Source organism: Orussus abietinus, unplaced genomic scaffold, assembly GCF_000612105.2.
Source record: "Orussus abietinus isolate OABI.00-Male unplaced genomic scaffold, Oabi_2.0 scaffold4, whole genome shotgun sequence".
NCBI lineage: Eukaryota > Metazoa > Arthropoda > Insecta > Hymenoptera > Orussidae > Orussus > Orussus abietinus.
In genome coordinates, this window is record NW_019396014.1 from 1295974 (window position 1) to 1320920 (window position 24947).

A 24947-nucleotide genomic window follows, 5' to 3' on the forward strand; every position below is an offset into this window, starting at 1 on the left:
AGGATCTCGCGGCCTCTTTCAGGAGTCTGACAAAGGTCCGAGGTACCCGATCCTTTCCGGATTTTTCCCTGAATCACGGATACGGTTTTTGCGGAGGGGCCGCTCACCGATCGGTCGTATCGCCGCTTTGGCTCACTCTCATTGTCGATCGTTTTGCCGCGTCTACTCGGCCGGCTGCAAAAACGCGCCCGGCCGAGGAGAGCCGGAGAGAGACCGACGTATCGGTTAATGCGCGCTCGAGATAAGGACGGAGCGGCAAGAAGGGGAAATAGAACAGCCTCTAGGCCCAAGAGATCCGGGTTTGAGTTATCGCCCGGCAATTTTGACTTCGCAGACGAGAGGTGCAAATCGGTAAATGGGACCATTGTCCGCCGAGGGACGTTGCGAATCGGCCGACTCCGGGGTCGGGGGAAAAAATCCTACCCGGCCTTTCTTCGACGCCATTTTTATTACGTGCGTGAAGCTGGCAGACCCACCTTCATACAGCTTATCATTTTTCTTATCTTAATGCTTCCTGCTCTTCGCGTACCAATTACGCGCTGCGTTCTTCGATATTATTCTAACTCGGATTTTTGGGAAAAAACACATTTTTCCGGCGTTAGACACTTTGGAAGCTCCCTCCACCCTCGTGAATAAAAATCCAACGCCTCAACCAACAATTGTTCACGAACGTATCCGAGTTTATTCGAGTGAAATGATTATTCATTGGGTTAAGAAAATATTTCATTGGTTGAATGAATTTTGAAAAAAAATGTTTTTCCCAGTCAGGTGATCGATCGCGATCGCAGACCTGTCCTGTCCGGACCATCCTTTGAAGGAGCAAGGGGACCCTTTCTCGCGTCCTGGCGATTCGAGCCTGTCGATCGATTCCTCTCTCCCACAGGATCTCTGGGCCGACTGTACTCGGCCGGGCACGGGATAAGTCGCGATTAGTTATGCGGAATCGGGTGGTCGGGGTCTTGTTCGCGCGTAGTTTATAGCCCTCGCTACCTTAGGGCTCGGAGGCCCGGACACGGTGCGAGCCGACTTTTCCGATCGCTATCGGGGTTACTGATTAATTATTTGCATATTAAGCGGGGCGTGGACGCCGCGGTGCCCGGCGGTGCCTCCGAGGCCAGTTTGGGCATGTAGATTGAGTTACGCTCGTACCGATATAGATGTAGATACGCATCTACATCTACCGCGCGATCGCCGAGAAGCTCGCGCTTAAGTGGCGCTTCCTCGATCTTCCTGTCCGCGTCGCGGGTCCGTTCCTTATCGCTTTCCCTGTCAGGACGTACCTCCAAAAAGTCCGCCTACGAGGGAGGGACACCCAGAGACCGGGGGAGAAATTATTCTTTCACTCTTGCGAACAAATTGGCTTCGCGTAGTTTCCGACCTTGTCCAGCCACGCTCGTGCTCTGGGAAAAGCGAAAGGCCTGCGATTAAGCGGATCGATTAATTTGATGTATCGTAAAATCTTGCTCCTCCGAGTACCCCTTCTGGGATATTCCCAGCTCGTCGGTGGCATCACGGAGCCGTTGCTCGAATTTCTACGGGGTGGGGACCTCCATTTTATGGGGGGGACGCGAATGAAAAATTTCGTTCATGGTTTTGTACGGTGAAAAGAAAATTTTTTTTAATAATAATTCGTTAATAGGAGCTTCCATGGAGACATTTATATATTAGCAAACATGTGGGGAAATGTTTCTGGTACGTCTTGGCTCCTGGGGCGGGATCGTAAAGGGTTAGCAGAAGGGTTTCCTCTTTTCCATGGTGTTGCGGACTGCAAAATTACCAGCTGTGGGGGAGAAGAGGAAGGAGGAGGGGATTATTTCGGACGGTGATGGCGACCGGGGGTCCTATTTTGCATGATCGCGCCCAGGAGTGAAATCACCCGGGGGAGGTTCAGGAGGGGAAATCTGCGTCCTGGAGGCCCGGCAAGGGAGCATCCCCGGGACCCCGTAAAGAGGAATAATATCGGGCCGATTATCCCCACGGTGATTCCCCTCACGATCGGCGAAGTGTCGTCCCGGTCGTTAGTCCCTATCTCGTCGAATGAAGTCATCGTTCCTTCGGGAAATAATTAGCCCCCTTCGGCTGATTATCGACGAAATTGCAGACCCCTGGTCGAAGCGACCGTGGAAAGCGAAAACCCAACCAGGGAGTTTTTCCACCGGGAAAGTCAACCCTGGGGCCTGTCATTAGCTCCGTCAGTTCGTCCCTTGTCATTAGCATCCGGCCCGAATGGGACCCGCGGTTTTGCATATCTCCGGATGGATCTCGCGGCGTGCCGCGCAAAATTGCACGCGACGTAAACGCCGACCGCCTCGTGTCGCGAATTACCCTCCATATTAGCGGATACGGATTGCGATGTGTCGTGATAAGAGATAGGGGGGGACGAGCGCGCGCGGTTTCACTCCGCTCGACAGGTGTATGCGTGAATGTCCAAGATGGGGTGGAATTAGGGCCCACGGTTCAAGGATCGCCATCCTTGATATTAATAGAGCCGAAAAGTCTTATTACACTTACACTAATTTCTTCTACGGTGTATACCTTACCTGCAGTGATTACCTGAAAAGTGGCCAACTCGGAGTGGATTTGCGTTTCGCTAATCGACTACGTTGTCTTTTCAGCGAATCGCGAAAGATGCAGCCTGTAGGGGCCTTAAGTCACTCTCAGTGTATGTGGATAGAATTTTGTAGTTTACGTTTATTCCCTCCGTGTCGAGGCTCCTGTTACAGGGGATCATTATCAGGTTATTCAGATGGTGGAGGTGGTGCATGGGGTGATTCCAACGAAAGCGAAAAGAAGGATTCCAATGTAAAGTGGAAAGGAAAAAAGAGAAAAGCGCGCGAGAATCTGTCGAAATAACGTGTTTGTTGAATTTTGGGCCCGGTCTCGACCAAGGCCCCGAGGCCGTTGGTTGGGCCCGGGACCTTCGTCCGCGGATTAGCTCGTCCTAGGGTTTGCTCTCTTTTCGCGAGGATCTCCTTTTCTTCCTCTCTCCTTTTCTTCCATCCCTATCTCTCGGAGGATGCCCTCCTCGCCAGACAGGGCGGACCTTCCGAAGGTCGATCCGGCAGGAATGCCTCGTGTAATTCGAATTTTTGTTCCTCCTGCTCGTCCTTTGGGTCCTTCCCTCTTCCTCCTTGTCCGTTTTATTTCTCCCTGGGCCTTCGTCCGGTCTCGGGTCCCGCCTCGGGGTGTCCTTTATTTTCCCGCCACCGCCTCGGACACCGGGAGATAATCCGGCCTCGCTAAAAATACGCGTAATTGGCCGAACGGGCCCCGAAATAAAACCTCGCCGGGCCCGAGAACGGCACCGGCCGATTCTAACGACCCGTTACGTCCGAACCAGCCGAAAGGTTCCCTTTTTACCGACCCTTTATGCTTTGGCCCGTCAAGGTAAAAAAGCGACAGTCCCACTCGGCGATCTCATCTTCTTCAAGGCCCCGATTTTGGGGACTAGTCGATTCGCTCCTTCTTTCCGCGTCCTAGGCCAATTTCCGAAACCTGGAAGTGGAGTTTCCTCCCCCAGAAAATTCCCAGATAGTCCTCGAGGAGGAGGGAAGACCAAATAGGGCCCATCGCCTACCTTTAATTCCATCACGAGCTTAGACACCACCCACGCCGCGCCTACTCGAGTAATCGGGGCCGTTTCTCATGGTAATAACCATTTCCCACGGGGTGGAGAAAGGAAGGGGTACCCAGAAGTGGACGAGAACGAACGGCCGGAGAGTGAAATTAATTCGGTAAAAAAGGCCGTCCCGGTCGTGGTCCCATCCGGGAGCAATCGGCGGGCCGAATCGCGGGTCGGATGGGTGCGGGATGGAAATCGACCCTCGTGAGTTGGGCCTAACGGGCCCAGCCCACGCATCGGTCGGGTCAGCACCATGATCCGGTGCCGTTATGCGCTAAGGTGCAAACTCGTTAGTCATAGAGTCGTCGGTCGATAGACGGCCACTCGAGAGAGAGAGAGGGAGGGAGCTCGTTTCGCCGGAGTGCGGACCGGACCCAGCAACGGGGCCTTGGAGCCGATCGACGCCGCTAAACGGCGTCGCGATGTCCGGTCGAGCTCGCCGTTATGCCCTAAGGTCCCGGCCAACGAGCGGGCCCGGGGACGTGTCGGTGAAATGGGTATTAGGAAAGCCGGGGCACATGTTGGGCCTTAAGGCCCCCGGAGCGCTTTCAGAGCGAGATGGGCTCAGATTTAAGAAGCCGGCAAAAAGTCGATTGGGAAAGCCGGAATACGGTGGGCCTTAAGGCCCCTGCTGCGCGCCTTAAGGGGCCCTCCTCGGCCGGGACCAAAGCCGAGGGGAGGGAGGTCGAGAGGAGACTTCTCTTTGAGGTACGCCGCGGCTTTATTAAGGCCGCGTAAAGTCGCCTTGAGGCGCGCGATAATGACGTTTTCAGTGTCTATCAAAGTGCCGTAAAGTCCCCCGCCACTCGGCACCGGTCCGGGAGTAACTCGCGCGATCGAGGCGGCCCGAGAAAGGCGCCGGGACGACGGCGATGCTCCTCGTAGAGGTCGGGACCGTATCTTGGGTTAAGGAAGTGCGTCGGGGATTTACTTGGCCGATGGCGCCGTTACGAGCTACCCTTAAGGCGGTGCTCAAGTGACCCCTCGAGCGACGTGACTGGGTCCACTTGCGCGGTCCGAGTCTGGTTCTCGTAGACACCCAGGAAGTTCTCGTTTTCAGACAGATATTCTAGAGAACTTATTTTACGACATGGAGATTCCTCATTCCCTCTTAGATACCTTATTCTTATGCACTAGGTATGAATCGTTTAAGCGTTAAGGGCGTGACGTAATCCTGTGAGCAATATTTTCCCCCCTCGTCCTTAGTCTTCCGGAGGTGTCGCGAGAGGTCGAGTTAATGCATGTTAATCTCGCCATTAACGGAGATGGGCAGTACTCTCGGTTAAACGAGAAAATTAGATGTAAAATGCCTGGTGATAAAAGGGGTCGCCGGTGTGAGGAGGAACGCCGCGAGAGAGGTTTTACTCCATCTGAATAGCGTGGAATAGATATATGACGGCCTGAAATTTGAGGAATCGATATACGTGACGCGATTCGTCGTGAAAAATTAGTCCCACTAATGTGAGGGGATTTTTCACCTGCGCGCAGCAGGTTCGGCGCAGCATCGAGATATCACCGACAGCCTCCGGAGCGAACGCATCGAACGATTCGATTTTTAGAGACGATTAATTTCCACCGAGCTCGATAAATGTAAAAGAGTCAAGTTGGTTCGCGCGTTTTGAGTGATTCCTTATCGTCGACCTGAATTTTCCGAACGTTAGGATAGTTTTTTCGCGATGCTTTCGTTTCGGAGGTCGACGATCGACTGACCGTCGTTCCGACATAGAGGACGCTCTCTGGCGTCGAGCCGAGCCGCGATTGGTCGGCTTTCTCCCCACCCTGCGCGAACCCGCTGCGCGTTGGTGAATTCGAGTAGGCGAATCTTTAGATCCTCCGATCCTTCGGATTTCCTCGACCCTGTACATGTGTACAGGGTCCTCGGCAGTCATTTCTCCCGCGAAGTCCGCCGTTAATAAGGCTCGACTTTACGACCGCGGGTTGAGGAAGGTCGCGCGCACCTTCGGCCGATATTTACGTGGGAAAACACAGGTCTTGAAGCGAGAGAGTTACGCCGGCCGTGCATGCCGCTTCGTAAACTTCCGTTATCACCGTGGTAACACCTCGTATCGCCGCTTCTTCGGAGAAAATTCTAAACACTCCGAGGATTTCCGAACGATGCGATTTTAACATCGGCGATTTCGATGAAGGAAATTTCAAGTTTCGATCCTGTCGGCAGAATCTTATCATTTATCTTGGAACGAAAAAAAAAAAAAACGATAACTTTCACTCGCTTACGTTCGAGTGCTGAATTAGTACCTCCATCCGCACCTAAAAAATAACTTAATTCCACGTAAAAAAATGAAGGAAAAAGAAAACGGAAGTTTCTGCACACTTTTTATGACAAAGAGAAACTGATCGATTCTCTGAGATTAGACATTTTTAGATGCACGTTCATAGAGATTTCTTCTCAATGCTACGTACAGCGGTATTGACACACTTTACCAATTGGGAGGGAAAAATGAAAGGGAAACGCACCGCAACGCGCCTTGTGACGTGCTGCACTTCACAGTACCAGCTGCACTTAACCAATGCACCGCGCTGCATCGCGTCAAGCCGTAACGCACTGCATTCGCTGCGTCGCGTCAGATCGTCGAACCATGTGCTGCAGCGCTGCACTGCGCTGCACTCGGTCGCGAATATAAAAGTGTACTCTAGCAATGCACCGCGCTGCACTCGCCAGCGAATATAAAGATGTACTCTAGCAATGCACCGCGCTGCATCGCGTCAAGCCGTAACGCACTGCATTCGCTGCGTTGCGTCGCATCGTCGAACCACGCGCTGCAGCGCTGCACCGCGCTGCACTCGGCTGCGAATATAAAGGCGCGGAAGCGCGGAGGATAGCGTCGTCGTGGGATACCGCGCGGCTAGAGCCGGTTCCCCGTGATAACCGCGGCCGGTTATTGGGAATCCTTACGATATTTCCGGGGTACGATAACGGCCGTTAATGCGCGGCTTTAAATCAGGGCCCCGGTGATCAAGGGGGTTTTATTGCGCCGCGACGGCGAGCGCCGCGGCGCCGCGCCTAAAGGATCGCGCCCGTCGTCCGCGTCCCCTCTCCCGTTTATCGCCTCATATTCGTATATCCACCCGTGTTCTCCTCGCTTCTCCTTTTCCGCATATATCCTCCCGGCGGAGCGATCGCCTCGAAAGTGCCGATCGCTTGATAGACGCAGAGTGCATCCGACGAGATGCATTTCGAGGGAGAGATGGAATCGGGGCTTTTCAATGGCGAGCCGCGGTCTTCTCTTCGCGTCGTTTGGTCTATTTCGACCATCTCGTTTCGTCAAGGAGAAGGGGTCTCCGGTAGGTGCTCGCTGAGAAACTCCATAGAGTTTCGCGCCAGATATATAATGGCCTCGGAACGCCGATCTAGTCGTTATCTGCGTTTAGCCTGGCGCCTCGGATTAGACGGAAAATGTCGTTTCCTGGACCTCTCGAAGGAGTGACGTCGACTTTAACCAGGGCATCGAGGTGGATCAATTTCTCGATAGGTCTCGGATAAGCGATTCGACGCTTTCGCGGCATGGGCGAGGGTTAATTCGTATTCACTCCGGAAATCATGGATTTCAACGATTGAAATCCTGGGAAAATCAGCTAATAATCCCAAGCAATCGGTGGAAGTCGTTGGAAATGACCGATTGATTTTACAATTTTAAGGCCGAACGTCGATTATCGACCTAATCGCGTTCTTTATCATTTGATATGAAAGTCTACAGGCTCTAAACCCTTTCGGTACGAGCGCCGGATATATCCGGCATCCACGTGATGACCTGTGTGTACGAGCGCCGGATATATCCGGCATCCACGTGACAGCCTGTATGCATGCGCTATGTGTACATTTTGTGTCTCGGCGGACAGAGCGCTCGTGCCGAAAGGGTTAAAAAAGGAAGTCGTTTTCTCTGATCTCCGAGTGAATGGCTCCGAGGGGTTAACCCTTTTCGATCGGTCTTCCCGGGGACGATTCGAGCGGGTGGAAAGTCGCGAGCCGTCGAGAGGATCGGACCCGATCCTCCTCGCTCGTTCCTCCCCTAGGGTGGACCCGAGGCTACTTCGGGTTTATCTCGATCCCGGTCGGGTGGACTCGATCCGTCGATCCTTCCCCGGGGGGAAGGCTAACGGCGTAAGTAGCCGTGTAACTCCGTCCGCGAGCCGGAGGCCGCCGCCCGACAGACACCGTAATTCCCGGGAGAGCCGAGCCACCTTGTAGGCCTGGCGGAGGTTAATATACCGTAGCGGTGGTTTCTCTCCCGGGGTGGAGCGGGCTCCCGGTTCGTTTAGCCCGTCCTGGAAGCCACGGCTATCTCTCGTCGCACACCCACCTCCTCCTCCGGGACTCCTCTTGCTAATCACTGCCCACGTCGAGCACGATTAGTCGCGCCTTTAAATAGCGCCCGAGTACCCTGCATAATACATCAACCGAGTCGGACGCCTGGACGCCTTTCCGACTTTTCGATTTTCCGATTTTCCGGTTTTGCCGACCTCTTGATGGCTCCCCAGGATGCACCGGACCAGGAACCTCGTTTCCTTGTTTACGTGGTCGCTCGTGGGTTGTTTTAATCAGTCGCGGAAGTCGTTGCTAAGTCTCTTCAGGGTTCCTCTTCATATCGAACGCGTCGTGATGCCTTTAGGGCGGTCGTACCGCGTATCGGGTCGAAAAAATTCAAAGATATTTTATTTTATATATTCTTTCTACAATATGTCTAGAATACGAACCACGAAAATACCCCGTATTTTCATGGGTCGTTAGAAAAAATTCGCAAAAAAAAAGAAAGCGAAAATATACTGCCGTCACCCGATACGGAGTGCCTTGAGTAGCGTCCGAATATTCTACGTACTGCGTTTACTCGGTTCAACTTGGACCCTACCCGAATTTTAACGATTATTGGAGGTTTCGAGTTTTGCCGAGGTTGACCTAGGCACGCAATCTCGTTCCCCTGTTTTCATAAACCTAGGTGATTCGCGTAGCTTGATCGGAAAGTCATGGCTGTCCTTTGTTGCACGGCCATCTTCTTCGGGCTAATTTCGCTAATCGCTGCTCTCATTTCTCAGTTTTGACAATCTCACTTGGCTCGCTTAGCCTGTCTTGGAAGTCGTAGCCATCTCTCGTCGCACCCACCTTCTCCTTCGGGGCTTCTCTTGCTAATCACTGCCCACGTCGAGCACGCCTAAGCGCCTTTAAATAGCGCCCGAGTACCCTGCATAATACATCAATCGAGTTCAGCCCGGATGCCTTTCCAACCTTTCCAACCTTCCGGAAACCCGGAATCTTCCCGACCTCGCTTAGGCTACTCGTGACGAGCCGTAAGCCTTATCAATTTCTCCAACCGGCGATAATTTCCTCGTAGGTCGAAATTTTCTCGGGATTTCAATTACGTATTTCGCCGCCATCTTTGATTCTCGATTCAAGATCCTTGATATTCCCTCGATGCAAACCCGAAGAATTCATTTTCTCTCACGTGGGACGTACGAGCCCACTTTAGCCAGGAAGCGACATGTCCTTTTTAAGATTTTAGAGGGCCCTATTTTTGGAGATATCCAGGGAAATCGGAAATGCACTTTTCTGGGGACTTGGAAAAATTCAATTGAAATTGGGCCCGGTTTTTCGAGGGAGAGAAAGAATTTTCTGTGGCCGATAAAAAAGGGTCAGTAAACGGCATGGCCATTTTAAGATTTTAGAGGGCCCCATTTTTGGAGATATCCAGGGAAATCGGAAATGCACTTTTCTGGGGACTTGGAAAAATTCAATTGAAATTGGGCCCGGTTTTTCGAGGGAGAGAAATAATTTTCTGCGGCCGATGAAAAAGGGCCAGTAAACGGCATGGCCATTTTAAGATTTTAGAGGGCCCTATTTTTGGAGATATCCAGGGAAATCGGAAATGCACTTTTCTGGGGACTTGGAAAAATTCAATTGAAATTGGGCCCGGTTTCTCGAGAGAGAGAAATAATTTTCTCCGGCCGATAAAAAAGGACCTCGATTGATGGAACGGTACTCCATCGGTCCTCGGAGAAAGAACGGGCCCCGCGTTTCCCGAGTGTTCTCGGGGCCTTGTCGGGGCCTTGCGTGTGTCGGGCCCAGCCATGAGAGCTCGCGAGATCGGCCTCATTAATAAGAGCCCACACTCTGCATACTCGTACTGTAATGTATTCGCCGATATTAGCCGCGGCGCTCCGTTATCCTAATTACACTCAGCCTTGGGAGTTATCGGCCGATGTCATAAGACTCTGGCCCCGGGAACGGGCCCAGAAATTGGCTGAGAAATTCCCCGGGAAATTGACAGTAATCGGCTAATCATCCGCGTAGACGGAGGTGATCGCTCACTCTGCTTAAAATTACTTCATACATAATTAATAATATCCATACATTAAAGTTACTTTATGAGGTATACGGTGGACTTGGGATTTCTGCATCCGAATTCTCTACTCTACTGGCTGGTCGGAAAAGTCCTGACGCATCTTCCTAACGGATGACATAGGAAAATGCGTCATTACTTTTCCGACCACCCAATTGTGTATTTCTGACACGACGGTACTGTTTCGTATCGACTTGTCGATTTGAAGTCCCACTTGCCGGGTCTTTATCGATTGTGTGGAGGGTAGGTCCTGGTGTTCCGTCACGGAATCCCGAATCACGGACTCCTTCACATGACCTGTCAATTAAATTGGGATTTTCTCGGCGATCACTTGACAGGTCGTCGTCCCGTGTCTCTTTAATCGTCGTACAAGGTAATAGACCAGGCTAATCTACCTCCACCAGGAATTTAGGATTAATCGATAAATCAAATAAAGTTGGTGGGACGGTCTTATCACTTGTTCTTATCCCTCTGGAATTGCCAAAGTGAATAGCGTACCTTGGGCTGCCCTGCGATATATGTGGGGACGGTACACGTGGCTTAGTGGGTAGGTTTCTCGCGTCGATCAATCAGTAGGACTGAATTAATTCGGCGGTATCAATCGAGCTTCGGAAGAAACGTCCGTTTCGAGGCTCGCTCGAAATTCGATCCTGCCAATCCGGAATGGCTCCAGTTTGCACGCGACGTCCTTGCGCGGGATCGGGTTGAATAATTCAACTCCTGTCGGTATATAATGGTACAGACAGCTCGGGGGCTGACTTATTTAGTCCGTCTCCGCTGGATCCCGTCGTCTGGGCGCCCGATATTCCCTGATTTATTCGGATCGAAGGAGGCCCATCCTCCGGGGATCGTGAATTCTTGCGACCACCGGTGATAAGTCTCGGGCGATCGATGAGACGGACGTTCATCCGTGTCTACATTCAACACTGACATACCATTCACTGCCTTATCATATTAAGCTCTCACCCTTTTCCAACTCGATCCAAAAATTTCCTGAAAATAGACCAAACGTTTAAATTCTCGCGACGACCACTGATAAGTCTCGGGCATGACTCTACGATTGCAATAATAAATAAATAAATAAATATGTATTTTTTACTAAGGCGAAAAATTTTCCTATGTTCTCCTACGTTAGATCTTACCAGGAAAAAAATGTTTGCGCCATTATATGCAGTAGTTTTTCAGAAAAAAAATTGTCAAGTGTGTAATTCTTTTTTCGACGTTCACAGTGATAAAGTTGGCGAAAGGTCGCGATAATAATTCATCTAAGAATACGAACTCAGTTGCGATTCTTTTCCGTATTTCAGGATGGAGACGTTCCAGGAGGCGAGCATTCAGATGTTGAGGGAGTTCCGGGCATTGTTGCAGCACTCTCCGCTTCCTCTTCCTGGCATGCGACTTCTTCAGCTCCTCGCGCTGAACATGTTCGCGATCGAGTCGACCCAGCTGAAGGGTGAGTCCATGAATATCGTATTATCGATCCATTCGATCGATGGAACCGTGATCGTCGCCGGTACCAGGACTGGTCTACCCGAAAAAAATTCATTTGGTCCCAAATCGAGGCGGTCCCACCTGGTCCGATCGATCGGGTCCAGGTTTTCCATCTATCGCGGTAGATCGACGGATCGATCTCCCGAGGATCGATCGGCGAGCTGCCGATAAAGTAGGTGCCGAAGGAAGTTGTTACCTCGGCATCGCAACCGGCAGTTTAGATCGGAGATCCTGCCTCGGCTCGCCTCGTTATTCAACGTTATTATTGCGGGCCCCCTCGAGGACCTGGGGCTCTTGCTCGGCTTTATATTGTTTTACGTTCTGCCGACCTAACGGCGCCCGTAAATCAACGTAACGACTCTGGGGCCGCTGCCGAAAAAGGCCTTGGAATTGAATACAGAGTCTTATCCCGTGGTATTATCCCGCGGTTAGCGTGCAAAACGGAGCACGAGGCTGACGGGTCCCCCGAGAGCTTTTAAGGGCCCTCTTCAGGGTCCTCTTCGGCCTCCCGAGCTCGGATCTTAATCTTCCCTGGCCTCGGGACAGGAGCCAAACTATTATATCATCGATTTAAACGCGAATTAAATCATGCGATTTCCTTTTTTTACCCTCGTTTCACCCGGGAACCGCGTCTTTCGAAGGCGATGGTGCAGGGCGAGCTTGAAATCGGTTTCATAGGTGGTCGCGGGTTCTGGGCGAGAATCGAGGTGCACCTGTCTCGGCACCCAAGTTCACCTTAATTTCTGCAGAAGTGGGGATTATTTACAATTGGCTTAAGACAATGCGAGGTGCTCAGCCGAGAAGAGTCATGTTTTACCTGCGGAAGGTTTCGCTTCATTGTTTTACCTCGATGCTCGAATCCCTGTCGAGTTTACGGCGCTCGTAAATCATCGTAACGACCGGAGGGTGCTGCCAAAAGGCCTTGGAATTGAATGCAGGATCTCGTCCCGGATAGCGTTCACGGGGAACGCGCCGAAGCTATTGGCTTCCACCGAGATGGGCTCTGCTTCGAAACTATTGGCCGGAGTCGAAGCCAGGATTTCCCGATCGCGACGAGGACGATTCTGGAATTTTTTTTATATTTTTTTCACAGGGGAGAAGTGTAACCCAAGACGTGAGAGATTAATTCGGAATTTTTTGAAGCTCTTCAGAGTTCGATCGGCTCGGTGCTCGATGAGCTCTGCTTGGAAATCTTTGGCTAGAGCCGATCGATTCCTCGATCCATCCGAAAATTATCCTCGCTTCCTACATCTTTCTTTTTTGCGAGGTAAAAGTGCCACTCGAGGCTTAAGAAACGGATTTTGAATTTTTTTTTTTTAAGCTCAGTCGGCTCGGGGCAGGGAGTCGGTTTTCTTCGAAGGCTTCGAAGCGTTCCTCGCCTTTGGCAAGGGACATCCTCGAGGTCCCGTAGGCGGCGTCGGCGTGTCCTTAAGGGGCCCTTTTCTCGCGAACGTCGAAAACGCGCCGCCCGTAAATTTCGAGACGATGTTTGCCTTTACGAGGCGATTCGCCGAAGCGCAAATCCCGGGACCTAAGCCAAGCCGGGGTCCCGAGGGAGGAGTCGCGAAATGGTGGCGGCCGGAATTATTCGAACGATTTTTCTTGCCACTCGCACCTATATATCGATATTTTTCAATCGCGATTTTTCAATTTGCCGCGTATTGAAATACACATTTGAGATTAGAAAATGCAGGCTCGCGGTTATAAAAATAATATCTGAAAAATGTCCGACGCAAGGACCAGGTGATCAGGATTCGGCCGAGGTCACTTTTAATCACGCTCCTTGCGGTGAAATCCTTGCGGCTGGATATACACCCGTGCACGAGGCACGGCATTCCTGGGGAAAAATATCGACGCGTTTACCATAATAATGCGGATTGCAAAATTGCCCGGCAACGGGAAACGGTATAGCGGGAAATGATGCGGTCGATAGAAACGGAGCCGTTTCTCGTGCGGGATCCTTGACTCGGGCCGTGCTCCCCGTTCCTCGTGGCCGTCACGCCTCTTCGGGGTAGGCCGCCTCCAAGAGGAGGCCGAGAAGGGACGACCTTGAACCTGGAAGAGCCACGAGGTGGACCTTGAGCAGGTGCAGCTGCTCCCGCTCTTCATGGCGCACCTTGCAGCTCCTCGCCTCGGCCTTGAAGAGAGCCGATCAAGGCCGAGGGTAGGTCAGGGTCGGTGTTCCCGACTTCCCTCGAAATGGCCTAATCAATATTGGCCGTTACTTCCCTAATTAATCCCGATTTCGGTGAGACCAGCTTTGGTGGAAATCATTTAATCGTTCATTCGAGTCTTCCTTGAAACGGAGGAGCAGAGTCGAAGAGGGTCGGTCCTGATATCGTGGATTTAATCGTTATCACGCATCGGCGACGGGTACTTTTCGATCCTTCTTGGCGATATCTCTTCCTTTTGTCGCTCCGAAATGGCATCGGCTGCTCCTCGGGATAAAGTAATGGGGAGTTTAGCCACCGTTTGCGCACGACACGCCACGTGGGCCGCGAGTACCTTGGTACCCTGATCACCAGGATCAGGCTCCTCTCCCACTCTCACTAACGAACCGGTCCGTGCATCGGCGGACATTACTGTTGCCCCGGACGTTTCCATGGGATTTTTCGCCTCCGATTATCACATCCGGCAATCGAGGCGTCGCCCATCGACCTCTCGGAGAGCCTTCCGCCGTTCGTCCGCGTCGCGGCCCGCTAATTGGCCCTCGTTACCCCAATTATTCCCTCCAAGGGAGTCGGAATTTTCCCGGGTGTACCGGCCCCCTGGAAGGTCCCAAACTCTTCGAGGGCGCCTCCGATCGGATCTCTCGTTTAGCTCCGAATCTTTTGGGAATGCCTTCCTCCCTTCGTCCTCGCAGAATTCCAGGGAGAGGAGTCGGCGCGGCTCCTTCGGTTTCCTTAATTTCTTTTAGTCCTTTCAACTGGACCGTCCGTGGCATTCCTGCGATTGCGCGGCCTCCGAGGTCGGGGAAGGTGTCCGTAGCCAAGGTCAGGCCGCGGAAGGTGCAGCCTTGCGCTGTTGGGGCCGCCATTACGACGGGGAATCCGGCTGCGACGGTCATTGGAATCGTAAAGGTCCCGGGATTTATGCACGCACCCGTGGCGACATCGCGTCTGCGGTTTTCGGGGAACGACGTCGGTCCCCGCTTCCATTACGCCTTCGGACGGGGTCGATGGGTATCTGCGGTTTTGCTCTTCAGCAATTATGCGGGACACTTTCTTCCTCGGTGTGCCGGCCGTCGACACTCGAGCCTCCCTACGGTAACTCCGAGTGCGGGTCGACCTGACACTTACATCCCGCGTTGCATGACCGCTTAAATGATCGTCGTTTACCCGGGTGTCGCATCTCTCGAGCCCGTCGACGAGGTCGGCGACGCGACCAGTCGGGTGTCTTGGCGAACTCCAGTTAAACGAATTCGAAAATCCCGAATAGAGTTTGGACTTTTACGAACTTCCGTTTTTGGTGCGACCTACCACTCTTGACACCTCACCTGACCTATTAGCGGTTGTCGTTCCCTAGGGATCACCTGGTGGTCAACGTGTTAATACATTTTTACTCTATTATATCGGGAGTAGTCGGTGTCGCATCCTCGAAACCTGTAATCTACCCTGAAAGGGACAATTTCATCGAACCGAAGAAATATTCCTTTGAATAGTGCACTGGGAGACATCAATGCCTTCCCGTCCTGCACAGGCGATGTCGTATCTACAGGGGAGGCATTCGTGTCCCCCATTCTACCTAAGTAACTCTTCCTCTCCGAGTTTATTGGTGGCAAATAATTATTCTTCGAATTATGAAAATATTTCTTTGGTACTAGTTCGGTTCAATGAATTTTCTTTTTTTTTTTTTTCGCAATGGTGAAGACGCGGCCACGAGGAAATCGATGATCTCGAGTCATAGACGCCGTTGAAGGGTGTCCGGGTGCCTCGAGGAGACGCTCCTTTAATTGTAAGAGAGTCGATTGACATTCGCCACGAATCGCTGGACACGCTTAATTTGTGCGAGGCACTCTTGGCAGAGTTGGCACGGCGGTGCTCGGTTGCGGTGCGGAATGCCGTGGTATCGCAGTCCGGCGCCGCATGCGAGGAGCAAGGACGAGGAGCGCAGTCAGGATGCTGATGAATTCGAATTACAGGCATTAAGCGTCAGATGGTACATCCGAAGCGGTCGGGCGCAATGCCGTGTACGGGTCTTAAGTGTCGATCGACGTGTTCAACGCGGAGGAGAATGACTGGATGCGCTTAATTCGTCCGCGGTGCGTTTTGCACGCGGCGACACGTGGAGAGATCCTCGGATCACGTATAGGCAGGTTGATTGCGAGACTAGATCCTTCCTAGATCTTCAAGGTTGACGCGATGTCGAAGAATTGTCGTGGCGATCTGGATCGATCAAGGTGGCTAGCAAGGAGCAAGGTCTAACGATAGATCTGTGCAAATTACTCCGAAAAAAAAAAAAAAAAAGAAAAAGAAAAACTGCGGCAAGAAACTTTATAAGTGGGAATCTTTTACCATGTGGCAGTGGGTAACACTCAACTAACGTCTTGGAATTGCGAGCCATAAGGATTATATTTCATGTGTAAGGGAATGCGAAAGTGGCATCTGAGTGGTCAATCGTTCGTGAAGCTTTTCTCCGAGCTGGGTGTACCGAATCGTTTCAGATTTTACAACGTGAATACGGAGGCTATAAAAAAGGTCTCGACCCTCGTGAAATTTCATCTCTTTTTTTCCCTACAAAGTATTAAAAATGTAAACAAATTTTTATAAAAAGGGCATTTTATGGGCGGCGTTCAGTTCGGAGAGAAGATTCATGAACGCTACGCCACTTTCGTGTCACCTTAAGGGTTAATCCTCCTTTTTTTTTCTTCTTCAGGGTAAGCATTCCGAGTCTCTTGCTCGCGGAGCATCGCTTCTTTGTACGCTGGATTTTTTTTTCCTAGGGACCAAAGGTGTTCCAATCGGCCTATGTTATGTTCACTTTTAGCGGAAATTTCTTCGAGTGGACGGCCGATAGAGGTGCGCGATCTCTCGCTGTAAATTTGGCCGCGCGAATCTCGGGGAAGGATCGGCCTGCCTCTTCAACGGGCCTCTTCGTGGGACGGCGTAAGTTATTCCTCCCAGGCCCTCCTGGGATGTGCCTCTTCCCGGGATCGAGGGGCGCGGGACCTCGTATAAATTATCGAAAGTACAGCCCTCGAAAATTCGCGGCGAAATTGGCCCCCTCCCCCGCCCTAAAGTATGGGAATCATTGCCGGGCCCGCCTTGCGACGTCCTCGACGAGTCTTGCCTTTTTCTTCCTTCCGTTTCTTCCTTTTCTTTTCCCCTTTTTCTGGCTGGACCCGTCGCTTTCCCCTGGGTGCGGTTTTCCTCTGGCGTCATCCCCCGAGATATCCAGGGTCCGAGTTCGGCGATCCGCCACCCTCGAAGTCGCGGAGGCGCGAGTCTTGGAACCCAATTCTTGGATTTTTCGGGGTCTATCTTTTAGGACGTCCTGAAAAAGGCGGTTCTGATTACTTTCTGGCCCTCCACCTGGGGATTGGCGTTTCTTAGGTAGGCGCAGTAGTCTCTAGGAACGATCTGCTAAATGCAAGGAAAAGGTCCTCCGCCGCGACTTCCGGTCTAATTAGCGTGGGGCACCGTTACGCGAATCGAACCCGAAGATGCCCTTGCGCGATTAAGCCTTTGGATACTCGTCCTTTCAGGTATCTGAATTAAATCTCGAGACTCTCTCGAATCGTTCCAATCCTACCGTTCGACGTTTCTACGTTGTCGCGCCCACTTCCGGTTAAGGCCCTCGCCGAAACGAAAGGGAAGGAACTCCTCGACGCGCTCCGTTTGTTCCGGCGAGTGGTTCCCCAATTTTCAAATCTTCCACAAACATCCTGGGTTCGGCCAGTTCGTACCTCCACCTCCTGAATCAACGAGAACCTTCTCGTCCCCTTTTTCTTTTTCTCCCGACCATTATACCTTAAGGAGTGACTCATCGGAGAAGTCCTTCCTTTCCTCAGCCCCATGACCTCACCGTTCTGAAGAACCCAAACTTAGGCGTTAGAGCATGAACGAGACATTTCAGAATATCCTGAGATAAAAAAAAATGTCTTCCCTTCGGTTTTATCAAATCATGAAAATCCTCAGTACATACAGCTCTCACTTCACGAACTCTCATATTATATACGCTGCTTATTAACGTAACTCCCGCTTTGCCAATTTTCAATTTACGAACGGCCAGGAACCAATTCATTCGTTTAGACGGTACTTGCAGTACTAACCTAACCTAACCTAACTTATCCGTCAAAGGACCTTGTCGCCGAATGGAAGAGACCTCCCCTCGTTTTTTACGTTTCGTTTCTTTATGGGGTCTCCGTTTCCCGAGGGGGACAGGGGGGCCGTGGGTGTCGACTCGGCTCGCGGATCCGGTGGGAAGATCTTCAATTCCCGAAGGTGCCCCATGCTTTCCCATGTAGTCCATTCTTTCCTGAGGGTACCGTAAGCCTGTACCCGAGGCACGGTCCGCCCGAAGAAGGCGAACACCGGGGCCCTCTTCCTTTTGCGTCACCCGTTACACGGCCGCTACTTCCGTGGTGCATCGCGTATGTACCTATATATACAATGGCGGACATGAATGCCTCCCCTGCAGATACGGCATCCCCTGTGTAGGATGGGAGGGCATTGATGTTTCCCAGTGTACAATGGCGGACATGAATGCCTCCCCTGCAGATACGGCATCGCCTGTGCAGGACGGGAGGGCATTGATGTCTCCCAGTGTACGTATATCGACTCCAGGCTCGGGCGCGTATTCCTCCGCCTTGGCGGCCCGGGGGGAAAAAACTCCAGATGAAGAAGTGCACGGGGAAAAAGGCCTCGGCAACGAGCAAAGGACCATCTCGTGAGAAAATCCCCGTCGCGCGTCCTAGACGGTGACATAACCTCTCGGGGACCGCCGGACGGCTGACCAGTCGCCGGCTGGTACCACTGAGCGGCGGGCCACTAGCGCGTCGTTTCTACTTGCCGGCGCCACTTGACGGTTCCCATTTGCCGTTTCTACTTGACGTTTCTATCTGTCCTCCCGACATGCGATTTCCGTTCGCTCGATGCCGGCAGTCTTGATCATTGTTTTTTTTTCCGGCAAGAAAGGAATTAAACGAGCGAAGTACTCTCACCTGCGGTATATTTCCTGCTAGAATGATTCTTAAGGTGACATGAAACTGGTGTCAGAGGTCGTTTGGAACTTTTGTCCGAACTGGAGGTGCCGAATCGCTTCAAACGTTACATTGTGAATTCGGAGGCTATGAGGAAGGCCCTGACTCCCATGAAATTTCATTTTTCTTTTTAAATTCGTATCTAAAAAAAAAATGAAATTTCATGGGGGTCAGGAACTTCTTTATTGCCTCCGTATTCACATTGTAACGGTTGAAACGATTCGGTACACCCTGTTCGGAGGAGGTTCATAAACGAGACCTCTTTGACGTTATCTCAAGAAAACGGAAATTCACGGCAGTCACATCGTGCGCATATTTAGTGGTGTACGTGATTACGAGTAAACTCGAAAATGTATGAATATGGTCAAATACCGTTTTGACACGTTCAAAAGGCTCTGTTAGGGATCGGTAGGAGGTCGAAATTTAAGATTCGAGTCTCGAACGAGTAGATAACGTTTATTCCACCCGGGAGGATGCAATTGGTCGGGTTTTGTCCAGGTTTTGCGACGTAACGGGCGGGAATTCGGGCGGGCCCGATCCGGGGCCTGATGTGGAGGTCGACGACCGGTGGGTCCGCGAAGCCGACCGGCCGGTTTCTCCGGCTCCGGGGGAAATACGGCCTAGCGGAAACCCGAAGCGGACGCGTCGTGACGGGGCCTGACCGGGGCCCCGCTTGCGATTTTTTATCGGCCCCGTCTTGCTTCCGAGGAGATTCCAACCTTGGCAAGGCCACTTGACAAAAAGGCCGCCCGTTTCTTCGGCGAATTCTCGACTCGCGCGACGTCTCGAGCGAACCCGGGAACGGGCCCCGAAGGAGCGAGAGGGAAAGGGGCCTTACACAGACGCGTCCTGGCGGTCCCAAAGCAGATATTTCAACGATCTTATTATATACGATGTAACTCATCGAAAAGAAAAAAATATGGCTGCGGTCTCGCCGAACATCACCGTAATTATTTCCGAAGTCCCAAAATACCAAATTCGGCACCGGTGCTTAACTCATTTTATCTCTGATTTGCGTTTCATGAAGACGCTCCAGATAGTGGTAGTCGTGACGAACAATTCTTGAAATTACAATTTGCTATTGATATAACCTACCTGATAGGTGGACCGGATACGTCAGTCTATTTTGCGGCGTATCGGTCGCGGGGTAATTAATTCATGCGCTAGGCGAAACCTTCACCGCGCTGCGATATTTAATAATTAATTAACAGTACACTGGATTTATATCCGTATCCCGTGATAAATGAAAGATCGACTCGTCCTGAATACGTTCTAATCCACGGCAAGCGTCTGAAAGCAATAATTCCGAAACTCTTTCATAACTGATATTGTTACTTATGCACGATATCTTAATATTCGATGTTAAGAATCGCGTGTACAAGTGGAGTTAGCGGGTAATTTATTAAATAGAAACGGAATGTTGGTATCTACTTTGTGGAAAAAATTCATGTCTAGCGGCGATTCAATTCGCGTCCCCGCACCTATCGAAACGTATGGGAGCGATTCCGCATTTCAAGGTGTGGATTGTACATTCGAGGCACGTGATGGACAGGGAGTTATCTTTAACTTACGAAGCCGGTTACGGGAACGATGAGCTATGCATTTCGCGTAATGCCTGCGATCTTATCGGCGCGGTTTGCGCGATAAGGCGCGAACGCTCTCGCTTTGGATGGCGAGCGAGGACCTCCGGGAGGAAAAATCCTTCCCTGGGCATTCCTTGAGTTTCCCGGACGGCCCTCCGGCGATTTCCCTCCTCACTTGGGCGCGATCGGATTTAATTAGAAATTATCCGATCGCGATCTATCCTGCCGATCGTTCGCAATTATTAGCCGGGCGTGCAATCTGCGCGTCTCGATCTTCGGCCGAGCCGTTAATCATACCTTCAACACCATTCCGATAATACCGCCATCTATCACCGTATATTAATTCGTAACAACGTAATTGCATTCCCTAACCCGTTGGATAAATATCATTTATAACCCATCACGGTCGCGGAGGATCCCGGTGTCCCCTCTACGGTGGATCTTTATCACGGGATTTTCTCCCTCGTAGATCTCCCGGAGATCCCTGACAGGCAGAGGCGGAACTTGAATTCGGATTAATATTTTTTCCACCCATTCGCGGGTTATTTATCTTCCTCTCGATTTCATCCGTCGAGAGTTTCGAGGTTAGGTACGCAGCGTTACGAGTACCTCGCGAACGCGTTTACCGCGATTCGAGGCTGGCCGGTAATTCCGTTGAAACTTTTTTCCTTTTTTCTGTTTTTTTTTCTGTCCCAGGAAATTGTCCAATTTTCTGCACTTGTTTGCGCACCCGAGGGTGCTCCTCCCAGAAGTCCAATAAATAGTTCCCTCTCTCTTTCTCTCTTTCTGTTTCCCATCTCTACGTCCCTTTCCCCCTCGCAGGTCCTGCCGCATATCCCGCTCTTTTTTCCCCTGGAACTCGCGCTTCCCCCTGCTCTTTCCCTCTTCTCTCTCTCCCTTCTCTCTTCTGTCCCCTTCTCTCTCCCCTGGAACTCGCTCTGTCCACCTTCCTCGCACTCCCGTCTCTCCCGGTCGCCTCGCGCTAATTATCGCCAGGAGTGTCGGCCCTTGGGTGATAATTCTCACCGGGGTATCCCGACTGCGGATCGTTTCGCACGCACTTCCTGCCCGCACTTAACCGGCCTTCCCGTTTCTCCGTTTTTCCGCTTTAAAAAGACCGAGAACCTCGATCTACAACCCACTGCCTCGCTTTCATGCTTAAAGCTAAAAGACCAAAGAGAGTGACACATGAAATTCCCTTTAATTCTCTGTAACTCAATTTCTTTCTTTCTCTTATTTTTTTTTTTTTTCTCAAGCGAAGAACAACTGATATAACGTAATTTTTAAATATTAATCCCCCACTTGCTTGTAAATGGGTAGCCGAAGTGTTACACTAAGACGCAAAGGGCTAATCGACGAAGGGGCGGGGGGGGCTCGAAGAAATTCTTCCTCGCGGAATAATTCGGAATAATTCGGAGTAATTCGCGTATCCGAAGGCGAAGAGGAAATTCTGGGGGACTCGATGGCCTCCGTAACCCCGGGCCTCTGGTGGATGCGTAAACCGCGGCGGCTTTAATCTCGGCCCTCGATCGAGAGCTCATCTACTCGCGAGTCGAGGGCGGCCAGGACGGCTCGAGTTCCCCTAACGATAGGTTCGGCCCAGGCTCGTTTCGCCGATCCTCTCGACTTTGCATCGTTCCATGGTAATCGCGCGAGAAAGCGCGATCCGGATTGTCCATGGGCCATTTCCGCGGCTCCGTCAATCTCTTCGGTTCGCCTCGACGCTTCAGAAATGCAGGCCGGAGTCCGCCATCTTGGATTAAAGAAATCCTAGTCCCTTCAGTATGAAGATCCTCGGATAATTTTTTATTCATAACTAAAGGACCCTATCCCATGCTCGCTCTTCAAAACATCCGTTCGGAATATAATTCAAATTTCACGAGACACGCATAATGAATTTCGCGCATATTTTCGTCGCATTGTAGAGTATATACGAATCGGTGCACGGCGTGGACGATAAGCCATGCATCGCCTAAGAGTGCTCTTTATTCTTGATAATTTAATTCTGATCCGACGAACGGGGTTAAGGGTAGCGGAAAAGGGGTGTTTTCTTTCACTGATAATAATGCTCTTTAATTGTATTTATATTTTATTGGAAATAATGCCTTGGAGGATCCGAAGCCCTCGGGTCGAGTTTCACCCGGGGGTTGGTCCTCTGGCGATGGAATTCCCGCCGGGTTACGAGAGAGCAGCCCTTCGGTTACTCGATCCATCCCCTTGGGAGGATGCTCGAAGCCCTGTCCTCCAATCTCGGAGAACATTCAACGATCTCGTTGTTCCGGCTCGTAAAGCCTCGGGTTACTATCCGAAGGGGCGGCCGACGACGCCGCTGGCGACGACATCCGTAACGAGCCCTTTCTCACCCCTTCCGCGTTTCTTTCTTTCGCGCCCGGTCGACTGTCGTCACTTTGAGGGTGGATCGGCCCTCCCCCTTGGGACCCGGGAAATATCCCGAACCGGAGCGTGCATCCCATCGAGAACCACGAGATCGGGTCTTCATCGTCGAATTTTCATGATATCTCCCCCCTTGATATCGAGACGCGTGGATGTTAACGTTTCCTTTAATGCCCATAATTAAGTCGAGTAAAATGAATTAGCATAATCGTCGTAATAAAATGACGCCGCGGACAAGGCCGCTCGCGCGTCCCTGCCCCCCTCGTCCGCGCGGTAAGAAAGACGTTAAGGGAATTAGCATGAGCCACGTTAGCGGCGCGGCTCTCGCAACGAGACGTAACAAAATGACTCGGGAGTAATGACAGGGTCCCGAGGAAGGGCCGCGGAGTTAGAATCCGAGGAGCGAGAGCGGCATAAACCCGTCATCAGGGGCCATTAGCATGGCTCCCGGCGTCCAGGGCGGTGCCGGCCGAGACACGAGAGGTCCTCGTTTCGCGTTTCATACGAGCTTGATTTGCGGCTGCCGGCCTCACCCCTGGCGAGCTTTACAATCAATTATCTCGGACCGTTCGCGGCCGATTCGCGGTTTCGGCCCCGGGCTGCGGCACCTTTTTATTCCGCCCCGGCCCGAAATAAGGCCCCGGGATTTCGGGAACCCGCGGGATCCCTCGTAAATTCCCGGCCCGTGGCTACGCTTCGATCGGCAATCGTAAAAAGGCCCTCGCAATTTCGAGGGTTCCGCTGTAAAAAGTTCCGCCGCGACTTTTTCGACGGCGCCCCACCCTTTTACACGACTGACATTAAGGGCAGTCACATTCGCGTTTAACTCCGATTCCGAAGAGAAATTCTTCGTGGTAAATATCAAGAATCCGGAGGTCGCTGAAATGCTACTTATTATTTTTTAATATCAAAACACGATTTTTTTTTTCTTCTTCATATGACGTTTAAGAAATTCTTGAATTTTCTCGGATATTATGGAATCGTACAATTTTAGGATTACGATCGTTTCTGTCGGGCCTTTTTTTATTTATTTATTTTTTTTTTCGTGCGCCGACTTACTTCGATCTTCCTATGTAGATCCTAATCTGATCGACGGAGGATCGCCTCCACCGCGACGGATCTGCCGCGTGTAAACAGGATGAATCATCGATCCAGGCTCGACTATCTTAATTGGGATTGCGATCGCGATCGGGAACGGGGACACCGATCTATCGATTAGATCGCGACGCGCGATCGGCCTCTGGATCCTTTCCCGATCCTTGGAGGGGATGCTGCACGCGTCCGATGATTTAGATCGTTTGTGCGCGATCACTTGAAGGGCCGCCGCGGCGCCCATCGATCGACCATTGGGTCGGATCGATCGATCGCGGGATCGCTACTGATCAAGCTCAAACCTTTAGGGGGTCTCTCTGACAAGGTTGCGGTTTCGGATTTTTTTTTTTACAAAAACCAGAGCCGTTCAAAAAGATAAACAAATTCTGAAATCCTGGAGATTTGGATTTTTCGACTCTAATGGGTTATCTGACGTTAGGAAAATTCAGAGTCTCCCAGAACCTCGGAAACGCTAAAATGGTTGTTTTCGGATTTTGTTTATTTTTTGTTAACAGCTCTGGTTTTTGTAAAAAAAAAAAAAAAACTGGCGGGGGACAAAACTCAACATGGCACGAAGGTCTACAACAGAGAAACATTCCAATTAGCCTGTTAATTTTGTTTGTGACTCGAACTGGATTCCAGGTTCACACAGCCTTAGGTTTCTTATCTTTCCAGTTTTTGATTTTTTATCTGGCGTCGGGTCAATGTCGCACGCTAACGGGGATACCAGTTTATTTTCCGAATTCCGGATTTCTAGCTGCAAGGAAAAGTGCCGACAGATGCACTTTTAATCGCGAGTCCGTTGCACCCTTTTGCTCCCCTCTGCCGGTGTTACGCGCTCGCGTGGGTAACAGCGCGTACCCTCGCGTACGAGTACGTAAGTACGAGCAGAATGCAGATTAATACGATAGCGGAGCGAGCGGGGCAGGCAGAAATTGCATGTTACAGGTAATTGGCAATTTCTGTAACGCGATCCAGCTACTATCTGTCCGCGCGAGTTCGCTACTACACGTTAGGCAACTGCGGATGCTATGCGCCGCGGCCGAGACGGATGCGGCGACCCGCGATTTCGTTCTGGACGCACTAAAAACCGCGATAAGGGATGATAAGGGGTTATAAAAAATTCCAAGCCTTTTCTAATCCACCAAACAAAAATTTCACTGTTTACTTGTAACGTAAGGGGATTAATTCACCCTCGTGTAGGTTTGAGAAAA

At 51.3% G+C, this 24947-nt stretch overlaps 1 protein-coding gene across 6 annotated transcripts in view; it reads left to right on the forward strand.

The window, feature by feature from the left end:
* LOC105695728 (telomerase-binding protein EST1A) overlaps positions 1-24947 on the forward strand; it is a 93274-nt gene that overhangs the window by 12611 nt on the left and 55716 nt on the right. For all 6 annotated transcript variants that reach the window (XM_012417580.2, XM_012417579.2, XM_012417581.2 and 3 more), the window contains one exon: positions 11280-11425. In XM_012417580.2, coding sequence (XP_012273003.1) covers positions 11280-11425 — 146 coding nt within the window. The remainder of the gene's footprint in view (positions 1-11279; positions 11426-24947) is intronic.